The sequence below is a fragment of the Solanum tuberosum genome, unplaced genomic scaffold (genome assembly GCF_000226075.1).
Source record: "Solanum tuberosum cultivar DM 1-3 516 R44 unplaced genomic scaffold, SolTub_3.0 scf00456, whole genome shotgun sequence".
NCBI classification, from domain to species: Eukaryota; Viridiplantae; Streptophyta; class Magnoliopsida; order Solanales; family Solanaceae; genus Solanum; species Solanum tuberosum.
The window spans coordinates 176722-193159 of NW_006239384.1; the positions used below are offsets into that span (position 1 = coordinate 176722).

The 16438-nt window shown below is 31.2% G+C and overlaps 1 protein-coding gene across 1 annotated transcript; it reads right to left on the reverse strand.

Annotated features, from left to right (window-relative positions):
• Window positions 1-9249: 9249 nt before the first annotated feature.
• Window positions 9250-12528, reverse strand: LOC107058210 (protein GIGANTEA-like). The gene is made up of 2 exons (XM_015303635.1): window positions 12474-12528; window positions 9250-9533 (listed from the first exon to the last, which is right to left on the reverse strand). The coding sequence occupies exons 1-2, from the start codon at window positions 12526-12528 to the stop codon at window positions 9250-9252; spliced, it is 339 nt and encodes a 112-aa protein (XP_015159121.1).
• Window positions 12529-16438: the final 3910 nt, after the last annotated feature.

Sequence of the window (16438 nt, forward strand, 5' to 3'; positions counted from 1 at the left end):
AGCAAGTATCATAATATACCAAAAGCAATCAGGTAAGGAAATCAAATTTATATAAGTATGCCAACCCACTACTGAATCTAATAAAATACATTAATGATCAAACATCAACCTAACCAAACCCCCATAAGCCCGGTAGGTACAAACAACATACCACCTACTTAGGCCCCCATAAGCCCAGAAGGTGCCAAATCAATCTACATAACCTTTTCGGTAGCCCCTTGTCTTTGTAAAAAGTCACATAGCCCTTTGGCAACGATATAACCCCGTAGGCAGCACATAGCCCTCTGAGGCAACATCATAGCTATAGGGCTGCATATAGCCCTCTTTTGCATCAACATAGCCCTGTAGGCAACGCATAGCCCTCTTTGGTGTCAAAATTGTCCCGTAGGCAACACATAACACTCTTTGGCATCAATATAGCCCCGTGGGCAATACATATCCCTCTTTGGAAATAACATAGTTCTATAAGACAACATCATAGCCCCCATAAGCAGTTCATTGCTCAACAACTAACCACAATAGCCCCAAGGGAGACAACAAATAATTGAGTAGGCTGAAGGCGAGAAATTTAGCTATAAACAATATATATGAATAATCTCCAACTCGTTCCTAACTTAGAGTCGTTCTTAACACATTATGAGTCCCTAAAATGAGGGTTTATAACCACTCAATCAGCCAACTACTCACAATTACATCTACAAGATCACCAACGTAAACTACCTCTAAGGAAACATGTCGACGAAGGGAATAACCTTAACATACCTTTCCAATGAATGTCCGTAAGGCTGTAGTTCCTTCACGAAAGTTGTTCCTTATGTCCTAAGCTTCACAAACACTATATATACACTGTTGGTATGCACCTATAAATAATTTATAATTAATCTTAAATCGACAGATTTGCCATATTGCCCCATCTTGTCGAAACGTCCGTAGAAATTCATAAAAACAATCATAAAAGAGTCCCGAGATGATTACCATAGTTAACCAAGTAAAAACCTTGAAGAAACACTAATAACTACAAATTTATATCTTCAAAAACCAGCTCCAAACGCAGCTAATAGAAGGGAAAAATGATTGCCACATGTAGGGATTACGTTTCTGGGCACGGGGGGAATGTTTAATGGTAGAAATCGTCAAAGACTAACCTTCATAATGGTAGAACTCCATAGGAACTCTCTCTTAAGCTTTCTCTCTGGTTTGGAACTGAAACGGAATGTTTTCATGGCTTAAAACGTTAAATAATCCGACATACCATATTTTTGACCCGACTCGGATTTTGCCCCAGTAGTCCCTAGTAAAATACTCATAACTTTTTACTCTGATGTCGGTTTGATACGGGGTTTTGTGCGTTGCAAACTAGACTCGTAGGCCTTTGAATTAATGGGTAATAGGCCTTCTAACTCTTTATATATTGGGAGAAAACATTCTAATAAAATTTTGACCCAAATTTCAGAGAAATCTTTAAAAAGAAACTTACGATAACTTTCGCCAACTTTTATTTTGCCACTTACTTAACTTCAAAACTTGAGATACAACCCTTGAACACTTAAAATATGACATACCACATCATTTTTAAATTATTACTAGCCCTCTTTATCTTTCCACGAATGTACGAATTAATTTAGACGTTTAGAAAAGTCGGGATGTTACATTTATTTAAACCAATTTAGTCGATAAACCAAGAAATCCTTTTAAATTAATTAAAGACAAATGAAAGTTTTGACTAAAAACATTTGAATAAGTAAATACAGGACAAACAAGTTGATAAAGTGAAATTTCTTAAAAACAAAACAACACAAAGAAATAGTTATCGTTTGGGGAATGCGACTAAGTTAATTAAAATATTTCAAGTTGGACAACTGCACTTAATTATTTGACAATTGCATTTATCATTAGACAACTGAACTTGTTGTTCCCACAACTACTTCAGTTGTCCAACAATCGTAGAAGTTGATCCCACAATTACATACAACTGAAGTTATTGTTTGACAATTGAATTAATTGGTTTTAACTACATGTAATATTTAATTTTTTTAAATGCAGATGCACAATCAGGTTGTTCACCCTTTTCTTTTTTCCAACAAACATAGAGAAGGAACAATTTTTTGTTCAAAATATTGAACCCTATGAAGATAGTTCTGATCCAAAAATTGATGTTTTAAAAGAGGAATTAGCACTTGTAAGAACTATGAAGCTGAATATAACTATTGTGAGGAAGGTCTCGATATAACTGGTGGAGAAAATAGTGTTGTGAGAGATTATGGTGTTGAGAGGGACGGTGATGGTCAGATTGCTTTAGATACTTATAGATCTTTTGGTGATGTATAAAAAAGTGACTCATATCAAGCTGATCTTGGTAGGGGAGAACATACTTCGGGTGTGATAAAAAAACAACAAATGTGAATGCCTCTAATGTTGAGTGTTGTTGTAAATGTGAGATATGTTGTAATAAGTATGAAATCCTTTTGAATGATGTAAGATCCTTGTCAACAAAATTTGATGGATAAAAATCAAAGAGGACTATATATTCAAGCAATGCAAGAAAATCTCCTTACACTCCTGCGTTAAAAAAAAGGTTCGCCAAGGTAAAAAATGTGAATAAGAACAGGTTGAAAGTGGATTTTTACAAACCTCTTGATGTGGAGAAAAGAGAAGACTTTAATGTCCTCAATAGCAAGAAGGAAGAGGAAAGAAATATGTATTTGAGTGAAATATTCAATCATCAAGACTTGGCGAATATTATTGATCCATATTTTTTGTTTGAGTGCAAGGTAAATATTACTAATTTTAATTTATTTATTTATTGATATTTAATTGACTGTCAACTTTTTTTTTATAGCAGGTTGATGAGATCTTGTCTCTTATGCATAAGAGACAGATTTGGTTTCCCAGGCATTATAACCAAAGGATCTAATTTTGGATCTAAATTTCTACAACACCTTGTATGCTCAGTATAAGAATTTGAGTGATAAGAGTTTAGTGGATGGTGCTCCACTAATGCATGAGGCGCTCACATTGTTTGAGATAGACAATGACATGCTAAATACTGTAAGGGTGAAAGGCCTTATCCATATGGCCAAAAGTGGAATGGAGCAAAAAGAATTTACACTGTGATGAACATAAAGAATACACATTTTATTGCACTTGAGTTTTTGATGGAGAAAGGCTTGATTCAAGTTTACGATTGTAATATCCATGTGTGTGATGAGCTGACTTTTTTGACATTGATCCAATCCATTCTCGTATGGTGGCCCAAACTACTCAAGCAAAGCGGGATGTTCAATCATTTGTCTGAAAATTTGTTGAATGATGCATGGTCATATGAGCGTCTAAAGGATGTGCCAAGTAATAATTCTTGTGCGGCATATGGACCATATGCTTGTGTTTTTATTGATCACTTGATTGTTCGGATGGATATGAAATTCCTTAACGATAATGAGATGGATAATTTTAGGATGAAGTATGTTGTTGCGGTGCTTGAGAAGGAATTAACTCCTTGAAAGAGTAGTTGTGTATGAAGGTTAATTGTCTGTAAAACTCAGTTTTTGTGTATTTGTTATCAACTACTTTAATTATCTCTTTTTCTCTTCAATTATTCATGTTCAGATGTCTTTACAACTATTTAGTTGTTTGGACGACTGCTGCAGTTGTTCGTGCAACTGTTTAGTCATTTGTACAGCTCCTTAAGTTGTTCCGTGCAACTGTTTAGTTGTTTGTACAACTCCTTCAGTTGTTTTGTGCAACTGTTTAGTCGTTTGTAAAACTCTATCAGTTGTTCTGTGCAACTGTTAGTTGTCTGTACAACTGCTTCAGTTGTTCCTACAACTGCCTTAGTTGTTATTAAATTACTTAGTTTATATTTACTAATTCGATCTTTGGTTGTTATTAAACGACTAAATTTATACTTAATAATTCACAAAATGACTAAATCGATCTTCCATTATTTTTAAACGACTTATTTTATACTTGATAATTTACAAAATGACTAGATCGATCTTCAGTTATTACTAAAAGACTTAGTTTATACTTAAAAGTTTCCAAAACGGCTTAATGGATCTTCAACTATTATTAAATGACTAAGTTTATATTTAATAATTCACAAAATGACTAGGTCAATCTTCAGTTATTATTAAACGACTTAGTTTATACTTAAAAGTTTACAAAACGACTAAATGGATCTTCAACTATTATTAAACGATTAAGTTTATACTTAATAATTCACAAAATGACTAAATCGATCTTCCATTATTTTTAAACGACTTATTTTATACTTGATAATTTACAAAATGACTAGATCGATCTTCAGTTATTACTAAAAGACTTAGTTTATACTTAAAAGTTTCCAAAACGGCTTAATGGATCTTCAACTATTATTAAATGACTAAGTTTATATTTAATAATTCACAAAATGACTAGGTCAATCTTCAGTTATTATTAAACGACTTAGTTTATACTTAAAAGTTACTAAACGACTAAATGGATCTTCAACTATTATTAAACGATTAAGTTTATACTTAATAATTCCCAAAATGACGAGTTCGATCTTCAGTTATTATTGAACGACTTAGTTTATACTTAAAAGTTTACACAACGACTAAATGGATCTTCAACGTATTATTAAACGACTAAGTTTATACTTAATAATTCACAAAATGACTAGTTCGATCTTCAGTTATTATTGAACGACTTAGTTTATACTTAAAAGTTTACTAAACGACTAAATGGATCTTCAACTATTATTAAACGACTAAGTTTATACTTAATAATTCCCAAAATGACTAGTTCGATCTTCAGTTATTATTAAACGACTTAGTTTATACTTAAAAGTTTACAAAATCACTAAATGGATCTTCAACTATTATTAAACGACTTAGTTTATACTTCATAATTCACAAAATGACTAGATTGATCTTTAGTTACTATTAAACGATTTAGTTTATACTTAAAAGTTTATGAAACGACTAAATGGATCTTCAATTATTAATAAACGACTTAGTTTATACTTAATAATTCACAAAATGACTAGATCAATCTTCAGTTAGTATTAAACGGCTTAGTTTATACTTGAAAGTTTACAAAACGACTAAATGGATCTTCAACTATTATTAAACGACTTAGTTTATACTTAATAATTTACAAAATGACTAAATCGATCTTCGGTTATTATTAAACAACTTAATTTATACTTAATAATTCACAAAATGTCTAGATCGATCTTTAATTATTATTAAACGACTTAGTTTATACTTAATAATTTACAAAATGGCTAGATTGATCATCAATTATTATTAAATGACGTAGTTTATACTTAATAATTTACAAAATTACTAGATCGATCTTCAATTATTAATAAGACAACTATGCAAATTGTTAGACAACTCTCCAATATCGTTGTACAACTCTTCAATATCGTTGGACAACTAATGCAGTTGTTTGAAGGACTTGATCCTTCAACTGTTACAGTTATCCAACAACATTAAAAGTTGTTGATATAAAAATTAGAAGCTTTTGATAGAAAAATTAGAAATTGTTGAGATACAACTATATAAGTTGTTTGAACTAATAATTGTACCATTAAGTACATGTTATAAATACGACAAAAAGTCATGAAACTACACCATTACATGTTTATGCAACTCCATTTGATCTGGTAGGACATGTGGTTTTTTTGTGGCCAAATCCTTTACATAAAGAACATTTGTTTTTTCTTCTTTGAAACAACTTTTCCTATAGTAGGTTCCCGTTTCATCCTCTTTCTTCCCGGTTTAGTTTTCTTTTCAGGTGGAGGTATTACTCTCCCTAAAATTTCTGGAGAAAGATTCCAAAATACTTCAGCTAGCACCGGATAAATTGAATCTGCATATGCAAGTATATACGACTCTACCTTACAATATGAAGACGAAAACTTGTAAATCATTTTGTCATATTCATCTCCAAACTTATGCCTGAGTGCTTCCATAGCATGTTGACAAGGTATTTTGTCCAAATCAAACTCTCGACACGAACACATTTTGCTTCAAAGATGGACCCGTTGCATTTCCATTGTCCGCAGTGACGCTGAGGTATCTTCATCAATTTGATGAACCAATAACTTATTTTCCAGATTCTTGTTAGCCATTATTTTTATTTCAGCTGAAGGGACAAAAGTGGTTTTTAACTTGGCATACGCCATTCGTCTCTCATAAAAAATTTCGGACAATCTTTTTCTTATATCATTAAACAGGGCAGTAATGGGAAATTCTCTTGCTTCATTGAATATTGCATTAACAGAATCCGCAATATTTGAAGTCAATACATCATACCTGAAATATAAAAATTAAAAAATATCAAGAAACTAAAATACAAAGTATTGTTGATTTTAAATAACGATTGTGAATTTAGCTAACAAGAACTACTGCAGTTGCTGAAAGAACTACTACAGTTGCTGAAACAACTGTGAAATTTATTTCAACAACTATAAAATTATCTCAACAACTATAATAATTGTTTCAATAACTATAATAATTGTTTCAATAACTATAATAATTGTTTCAATAACTATAATAATTGTTTCAATAACTATAATAATTGTTTCAATAACTATAATAATTGTTTCAATAACTATAATAATTGTTTCAATAACTATAATAATTGTTTCAATAACTATAATAATTGTTTCAATAACTATAATAATTGTTTCAATAACTATAATAATTGTTTCAATAACTATAATAATTGTTTCAATAACTATAATAATTGTTTCAATAACTATAATAATTGTTTCAATAACTATAATAATTGTTTCAACACCTATATGTTTGAACTAGTAAGAAAATTTACATGTTTCCTTGAAAATATGCTCTACTCCATTTGTGAAATCCAACATTTTCAAGATAATTCGTGACTTCCGCATTGATAATTATGATGTGTTCAAAATGATCATGGAACACATCTCTCCAATATGATTTTGTTGCATGATCATAATGTCCAAGAAAATCTCCACAATGAAAATGTTTACGAGTATTCTCACCAAGATGCCTCGTGCAACATCTATGGTGCGCTTCAGAGTAAAACTTTGATAACGCCTTTCCTATGCTTGGATGTCTATCGGAAATTATGATCAACTCTGAAGTATCAGGGACTATGTCTAACAGTTTCTCAAAAAAATACTCATATGCAGCATCACACTCCTTATCTACTACACAAAATGCAACATGAAAGATATGATTTTCTGTATCGTGTGCGATAGCAGACAACAAAACTTCATCGTAACGACCTCTTAAAAATGTACCATCAACAGCTAAGACTTTTCTCATATGCACAAACCTTCTAATCCAAGCTCCATACAATACAAAAAAATATTTGAACCTTCCCTTGTCATCAAGTTGAGCGATGTATTGCTTCCTTCATTTATAGTCATAAGCATATGACGATAACCTTCTAAAATTGCATATCCATGCTCCGGTGTCCCTCTTATCATAGCTTTTGCAATTTCACTGCCTTTTAAACACTTCTAGTAGCTAATCTTGCAGCCCAAATCTACTTGAACAATAATTTGTATATTTTTTGTGGAGGGACCTTTTCCATTCAAGAAACTAGGTAGCATGTATTCTGCGACGACCTCTGTTGAAGCATGTGGATGATGACTTGTAACATGTTGTGCTCCACATGAGTGAATGTTGCGGTTCAAATCTGTTACAACTTTGAAGTTTTGTTGCTCGCAATCACCAATCACATTTTTTATCTACACATCTAGCACAATACACATCTTTAGAACTCTTCACTGATTTTAGTCTTTGATCTTTCTTCACAAAAGCAAGCTTCAACAATTTAGTTAATTCTCGCTTGTTCTTGAAAATTTTACCTTTATAAAAACCTTTGCCGTCATCATCCATGTGGCTGCCTTGTGTTGGTATAAAATGTTGAGAAGCCACTACAAAAAAATATGTGTTTACCAATGGGCAAAATCTCTCGCTAATCTATGATATTTCGTCACTAAACATGATTAGCGACAAATTAGTGATGGATTGTTGATTGTTGCTATTACGCTCGTTAATAATCACTTAGTGACGAAAAAATGAGTTTCGTTGCAAGTTTAACAACGTCTTAGTGACGAAAGATTTTCGTCGCCACTTGTTAGCGACGGAGTGATTCGTCATTATATTTGTATAGTTTCGTTGTTAATTTCATAATTCATTTGGTCATCCTGGATAAATTTGCGACGAAATATTGGTCACTAGTCCGTCATAACATAGTCTATCGCTAGTCCGTCGCCAACATTCTTTTCATAGCAACAATCAAATAGTCGCTAAATTTGTTGCTAACAAATTTTCTTCTAAAACTATTTGATTTATTTATTTTAAATATATACTGCAGACATGAATTCAATATAAATTACTAAATACTCCATACAAATCAACATTAATATAAAATAATACTCATAGACATTTCAAAATATATGAAAAGCGAAATTCAAACCCCAAATTTTTGGTTCAAAGTATCCAAAGCAATCTATAAACTGTTCTTAAATGAACCTTTAGGTTCATCAAAAATTGTTACTACAGAATTTGTAGTTTTCAAAAATACATGACAATATCAAAAATTAAAGTTGAGGGAGACTAAGAGCCTGTTTGGATGGGCTTTTAAGCTGATCAAACTGACTTAAAAATCATTTTTGACTTATTAGAGTGTTTGGAAATTATCAAAGTGACTTATTTTATGTCAGAAATGACTTATTTTAAGCCAAAAGCTAAAAGCTAGGTGAGGGGAGCTTCTTTTTTTTTTAACTTAAAAGCCCTTTTATGTTGACCAAGTATATTACCTTTTTTCCATTAATTCTTTTATACAATTCCCAAATTGCCCATATTGAATTAACCCTAACATCTATTATTATTATTATTGTTGTTGTTGTTGTTGTGGTGGTGGTGGTGGTGGTTGTTGAATTAACCCTAACATCTATTATTATTATTATTGTTGTTGTTGTTGTTGTTGTTGTGGTGGTGGTGGTGGTGGTGGTGGTGCCTTTTGTAGGTCACTCAAATATTAGACAACTACATCTACTTATTTCCACAATCATGTTTGTATTTGGAAGTACAACAAACATAAATCTGTGCCAAATGAAAACAAACAAGTGGGACTATCTACATGCCATTGTACAACAATCACGGATGAGTGAAAGGACTCTAAAATATATTTTCTAAACTAAAAGTGACTTTAACAAGATAGGTATGGTATAGAGAGACCTAATATATGTCCCAGAAAAGTGCCTTTTCAGACTGATATAGTACAGCCTAATTCCCTAGTAGCAGTATCAAGAAATTGAGCAGACATTCCATTTTCAAGCCGGTTATTAGCTTCACACATCAAACACTTCCCAATATCCGCTTTCCAGTCAATGATGCTTATGCTAAGGTACTGATAAGCAAGATTGTGGATGCCATTTACATCTTCTACTTCTTTCACACTTGGTTTTAATGAACCAGCATACATAATGTCACAAAGAACCGATGTACTGAGAGCACAGACATGTGCACTTGGATGAGAAACACAACGAACTATGGCAAGCATGCAAAAAAACTCATATTTTCAGTAAATCAGCAATATGCATCCAAATCAGAACCCTAACCCCCTTTTTCCTAAATATCTAAGATCTAAAAACTCCTATTTTCAGTAAATCAGCAATATGCATTCAAATTAGAACCCTAACCCCTTTTTTCCTGAAAACCTAAGTTTTAAAAACCCCTATTTTCAGTGCATCCAATCATTTGAAACTCCTATTTTAAGAAAACCCCAACCCCTAATTTCAGTACACCCAAACTTCTAAAACCCTAATTTCAAAAAACCCCAACCTCACTTCGAGCTTAATGAAGTGAAAGAGTTGAGAGTTAAAAACTCACAAACCATTTCAAATACTACGCAAAAATCGTTGAATAGTTGATTGTGTTCTTGTCCTATGCAATAAAATAACGTTCCTCAAAGAAAAATAGAATACCAAACAAAAAAAAATTGATTTCGTAACTAATTCATCAAACTAAGAGTACTTACTTCTTAGAAAATATTGACGATTTCTCCAAAAATTTGAAGGTTGAGCTGCTGAAGATAAAGAGAAAAAATGAGTTCAATATAAATCCGAATCTATAGATAGAAAGAGGTGAATATGAATGAGCATGGAAGAAGAAGAAGAAGAAGAGGGCTTACTTGATCCTTTATCGCAGATGCAAGAAGAAAAAGAGAACTCAGTTCTCATATGAGAGATCTATTGAAGAAGAAGAGAGCTTAGTTCTAGAGACCAAAAACGATACAAATGAATTTAAGCCCTAGAATAAATGGCACATAAAAATACATTAGCAACGGATTTAGCAATGGATTATAATACGAGAGGGAGTTGCTCGGATAGTAAGCACCCCTCACTTCCAATCTGAAGGTTGCGAGTTCGAGTCACCAAGGGAGTAAAAGGGATGGGGAGCTCCTAGGGAGGGTAAAAAAAAAGAAAAAGAGCAACGGATTATAAAATTCGTCGTTACCAAATAAATATATTTATCCAGAATAAAATTTTAATGATGGATTATTCTATCATTATATAGTATAAAATTTATAAAAAAATATTTAAAAGTTTAGCGACATCATTTTCGTCACTAATTATGTTGTGAAATATTAATTGAATTTGTGACACCTATTTTGTTGCTAAATTCGTAGGAAAATTAGAGCGCCAAAATTTCGCGTTAATATTTAGCGACGTAATAAATATTCCGTCACCAATACGTTGCTATGTCATAACTCAAAAAATTATTTGTTATTCTTGCAACGAAACTACTATTCCGTTTCAAATATGTCGCTATATAGTGACTAAATTTGATTTGTCGCTAAAATCCGTCGCTAAACGCTGTTTGTTTAGTAGTGAGCATCCTCGTTTATAGGAATATCAATAGTAACATGATGTTCTTCATCATTTGCAACTGAATTTATTGTCTCTGCCATCTTTTCAACCACTGATATTCTTAAAATGGGCCTACTTCGATCATCCAAAAAGAAATCGTAAATCACGATCATTCCTTATCCTAGAAGAAGCTCCTTTTTGCTTTTCAATGAAGCCAAGCATGTAAGTAATAGATAGATCATCTTTACCACAATTTAAGTCAAACCTAGAAATAATGATCTCAACCAACTAATTATACATAACATTCTCACTTATCTTTATTGGTACTGTTTCTTGATCCTTTGATCGCCAAGTATAACGAGTAGGATTCTCTACCCATTCACCATGTAAATCCACTGCTATTATTATTTGATCTTCCATAGATGGACACAATACCCGAAGACATCACAAAATATTTCAATTAGTGAGACATTTATCAAACAACTTTGAAATCACTAAAGAATATGTACTACTTGTTTTTACACCTATTTCGTTGTTTCACAACTATCAATAATAGTAAGAAAATTTTAGTAACTTAAGAATTTTTTATAATTCTTCGATTGACCAACAACAAAACACAGTTGTCGAACAACTGCACTAGTTGTTGGGACAACTTTTACTATCGCCGAACAACTAAAGACAGTTGTTGGACATCAACAAAGACATATTTAACTATTTCAATAAACAACTTCGATAGCCGCCCGGACAACTACGAAAGTTGTTGACTGAAACAATCACTTTGGATTCATTAAACATAGCTTAAGAATAGACACAAAGTGATTTTCATACTATTAATAATGTTCTTCTTAGTTTATTCAAAGCTCAAACAAAACAAATGCAATACAAAAGAACTCGGGGCTCAAAAAACTCAAACATATATATATATAAATATATATATATATATTTTGACATTCTTTTTTCATAAATTTTTCTTGATAGATCTTCTCAATAAAAGCATATATTTTTGCAGATAAAGGAAGAAGAAGAAGAAAGGATTGAAAAATGTAGCTGTCGTTGAAGAGGATAGTTGGGAAGACGATGGGGCTATTGAAAAAACATCTTTTTAACCTAATTAATATTATTTATTCATTTGTCACTTTTACCCAATATTTAAGACTTGAAGGACTCCAACCTAATTGAGTAACTTATTTGTCCTTTTTAATAGACCTTCCCGATCGATCACGTATGTATTGCGTTGCTGGACTGGGTATTTTGGTGAAGAGAATTGGTGGGCTGAGTTGTGTTTAAGGGAATTTTGGCTCAAAGTTGGGCTGCTGATGGAGTTTTGTTGAATTTGGGTATTGTTGTTGAAATCGGGCTGAAAATTAAGGGAATGAGTCTGCGTATAAGAATTGGGCTCAACATTGGAAGCAACAATATGGCTTGGATTGCAATTGAAGAGTTGGCCCAATTATAACCAATTGTAGTTTTTTTAATTAATTCAAATTTTCGTCATTAAATTTCATTTTAGAGAGTAAAGCATTTTTATTGGGGAAAAAATTGCACCCACGATGCATATGCGCGTGGATAATTGAGGACAAGAATGTAAGCCAGAAAATTAATGTTTTCTTCACTATACCACTGTTACTTTGACTGGCAGGGGTAACGGATGCCATACCCATATTTTCGCCCATTTCTTTTAGGAAAATTACCGAAATTTCACCTTTTAGTTTACTTATTACCATTATCCCCTATAAGTTTTACAAATCTCCAAAATCCCTCATTTTGCGTATCAGATTAGTGTATCTCGTGCATTAGATTAATGTATCTAGCGCATCAGATTAGTGTATCATGTATAAAATGTAATGTATCTTACTTAATGATTAATGTATCTCACACATCAGATTAATGTATCAGCGCTTATATTATTGTATCCGTTTGAGGGATTTCTGTAATTATAAACTTTTAAGGGATAGATTGTAATTTTGCCTTAAAAGTATGTGATTTCTGTAATTTGCCCTTACTTTAATCTGGCTAAATATTGAATGAGACGAATTAATATTAATTAATTAACGAACTTATTAATCTTAATGAAATAAAATAATTAGCTTAATTATAAACTAATAACTCAAAAATATAAGCCAACTTAATTACACTAGTTTAATAAAATAGTTAACCAAAAAAATAAAATCATTTTTGGGATGATTTTCGAATATTTATAAAATATACTAATTATATATAAAATTATGTAAAACATATATATTATTTAAAAAATTATTAAAAGGGAAAAACTATTTAAAATAACCTGCAAACTATTATTTTATTTTATTTTGAAATTTTCTAAAACTAATTATTTTAAATCGCTTGAAATTGAAGAAGCTCGATGATTAATTTATATTGTGGAGGGTCAAAAATTGGGTGTCTAATACTTGCATTGTTGCAATATTCAACTAAGGGGTTGTTTCGTAGAGTGTATTGGAGAAAACAATGCTTGCATTTGCGTATCAGATTAGTGTATCTCGTGCATTAGATTAATGTATCTAGCGCATCAGATTAGTGTATCATGTATAAAATGTAATGTATCTTACTTAATGATTAATGTATCTCACACATCAGATTAATGTATCAGCGCTTATATTATTGTATCCGTTTGAGGGATTTCTGTAATTATAAACTTTTAAGGGATAGATTGTAATTTTGCCTTAAAAGTATGTGATTTCTGTAATTTGCCCTTACTTTAATCTGGCTAAATATTGAATGAGACGAATTAATATTAATTAATTAACGAACTTATTAATCTTAATGAAATAAAATAATTAGCTTAATTATAAACTAATAACTCAAAAATATAAGCCAACTTAATTACACTAGTTTAATAAAATAGTTAACCAAAAAAATAAAATCATTTTTGGGATGATTTTCGAATATTTATAAAATATACTAATTATATATAAAATTATGTAAAACATATATATTATTTAAAAAATTATTAAAAGGGAAAAACTATTTAAAATAACCTGCAAACTATTATTTTATTTTATTTTGAAATTTTCTAAAACTAATTATTTTAAATCGCTTGAAATTGAAGAAGCTCGATGATTAATTTATATTGTGGAGGGTCAAAAATTGGGTGTCTAATACTTGCATTGTTGCAATATTCAACTAAGGGGTTGTTTCGTAGAGTGTATTGGAGAAAACAATGCTTGCAATTAACTTGATGTATTATTAGTACCTTGTTTGGTACACTTTTCTAACCTATACATAACTAATGCTTGTATTAGTAATACACTCTATTGTGTATTGAAGAGTGTATTACTAATACCATTTATTTCTATGCATTAGTAATGCAATGGGTTCTAATGCATGCATTAACATTATTAAAGGCACAATTGCCCTCAAAAACTTTTTTTACATCCTTTCCATTATATTTGTTGAGGGTATTTTTGTAAACAAATATTTTTTCTAAAAAAACTATGTAATGCATAATATTTTTAGTACACCAAACCAAACATTGCATAAAAAATATCTTATCATAACTAATGCAAGCATAACTAATACAAGCGTTACTAATGCAAGCATTACTAATACACTATATTTTGCATTATTCTTATACACTCTACCAAACAACCCCTAAGTGTCTCATTAGCTCTAATACTATTTATACATGATTTTACAAGGTCTTTGCTTCATCTCAAAGATTCTTGAATTCCTCCCAAGCCACATTGCATGAATGCATTTTGCATATGCCATTTTGAGTATTTAAGAAGTTCTTGACTTCCTTTTTGTAATGTGAACTATCCAGTATTGTATTTGCTCTCAGGTGACTAGAGTGGGAGGAGTAATCAGTAAGCAACTTATCACCTACTTACACAACTTGAGCCCTTGTTGATTGCATTTATCACCTAAAAGTCTAAGCAGAAATAAATAACACAGGTACTAATTAAATCGGTAAGCAATACCAAACCCAAAAATGAAATAGGAAAATAACCAGAATGTATTTGAGGAATAGTTGGCGTGGCGTGGTAGTACTAGATTAAAAGATTTAGAGAATATTTGATCTTGCTTACCTTAGGTTATATGATTCTGCTTATTTTAATAATTTTATCTTGATTTGCTTGTAATATTCTTGGACTAACAATTCAGGTTAACATTTAAGTATACTTTTATTGCTCATTTCATAGGTATTTTTTATGGCTGGTAATAATGCATATCAATTGGATCTCAGTACACCTGAACCATCTGTATTAACTAACAACTCACCCATAGGTAACGAGATATATGTATAGAAGTGTTAATATGATTTTAAACATGAGGAGAGGTGATGAAAAGTTTTGGGACCTCGTAAAGAAACATCCCATTACTCATCTTGTTATTAGTAATCCTACTCCATGTCCTCAGTGATAGCAAAATTCAACGGCCTATGAAATAATGGTAAGTGATTCATATTTCTTTTGGTTCAATTAAATAGTAGTAGCCACATCTTTCTAATGCGCCCACTGCATCTAAGATATGGATACTTTCTGAGGTTCATTTTTGGTACCTATTGTACAGTGAAGAAAACAAATTGAATATCTTATCATCGGTACAATGAAAAATCGGTACACTAAAAAAGCAATTTGAATACTTTAGCTTATGCTTTCTATATATAAAACAAGAGAATCTTCACTTGGAAATTGACAGTTGGAGCTTCTGCTTTACTGGTAATGGTCGTCTATCATGCATCAGCTAGTTCTCTAATACAAGTTCAGTTGGCATGTGCTTGTTAATTAATCATATTTAACTCATGGTTATAGTAATACTATTGGTATTTTAACATCTTTACATTATTTTTTAACATAATTGCTCATTTTTTAGTTGAATAATTGGAAATTTATCCTTATTTGCCAGGAAGTATATATGCTCGACAAAAATAAAAGAGTAATTGATAAATTATGAGGCGAAGGTTATTTAGAACTTGACAATGACATGAAGCTATATTCTGGAATTTGGAAGAAGAAAAAACTTCTATATATTGAGTATATGTATTCAATTGGTTATTGAATAGATCATAGAGTGTGGAAATTAAATATTATGTTTTAAGCTATGAAAACTGATCCAAATTTCTCTAATGAGAATGTTGCTTACTGTTCTTAGTCTTGCAACTATCAGAAATTGTAAATGTTTTAAGGTATGAAGGCTGGCCTTTTCTTGCGTTTCTGGATGAAGTACTAAGAGAAAAACAGACCAGCCAATAAAATTTATCGTTGTAAGAAAATTTCCCAATCATACACAGCAATTCTTGCTTTCTCTCTCTCTCTCTATATATATATATGTCAGCCTCACCTTGAAGTTCTGACACTTGGATAAACTGACATAAAAGGAGTTCGATTCTATAGCAGAAAAGATTAAAATAACAGAGGTTGACATTTGGGGTTACTTAAGCTTAAAATGTCATTGAAATTAAAAACGTTACTCACAATTACATTTTAATTTGTTAACTCCGTTAGTCATTTGTTTTTTTGTCATTGATTTTTTTTGAATAAAATAATACCTAATACGTTACTATCAAATACGTTAATACTAGTTTTGTAAAAAAATAAATATTAAAAAACATATTATTTTGAT

Coding starts and splice junctions, on each gene's coding strand:
- LOC107058210 (XM_015303635.1), bottom strand. CDS start 12,528: ATGGGCGAAAATATGGGTATGGCATCCGTTACCCCTGCCAGTCAAAGT. Junction 9,534..12,473: donor TGCCAGTCAAAGTAACAGTG/GTATAGTGAAGA, acceptor TGCTTGCCATAG/TTCGTTGTGTTTCTCATCCA.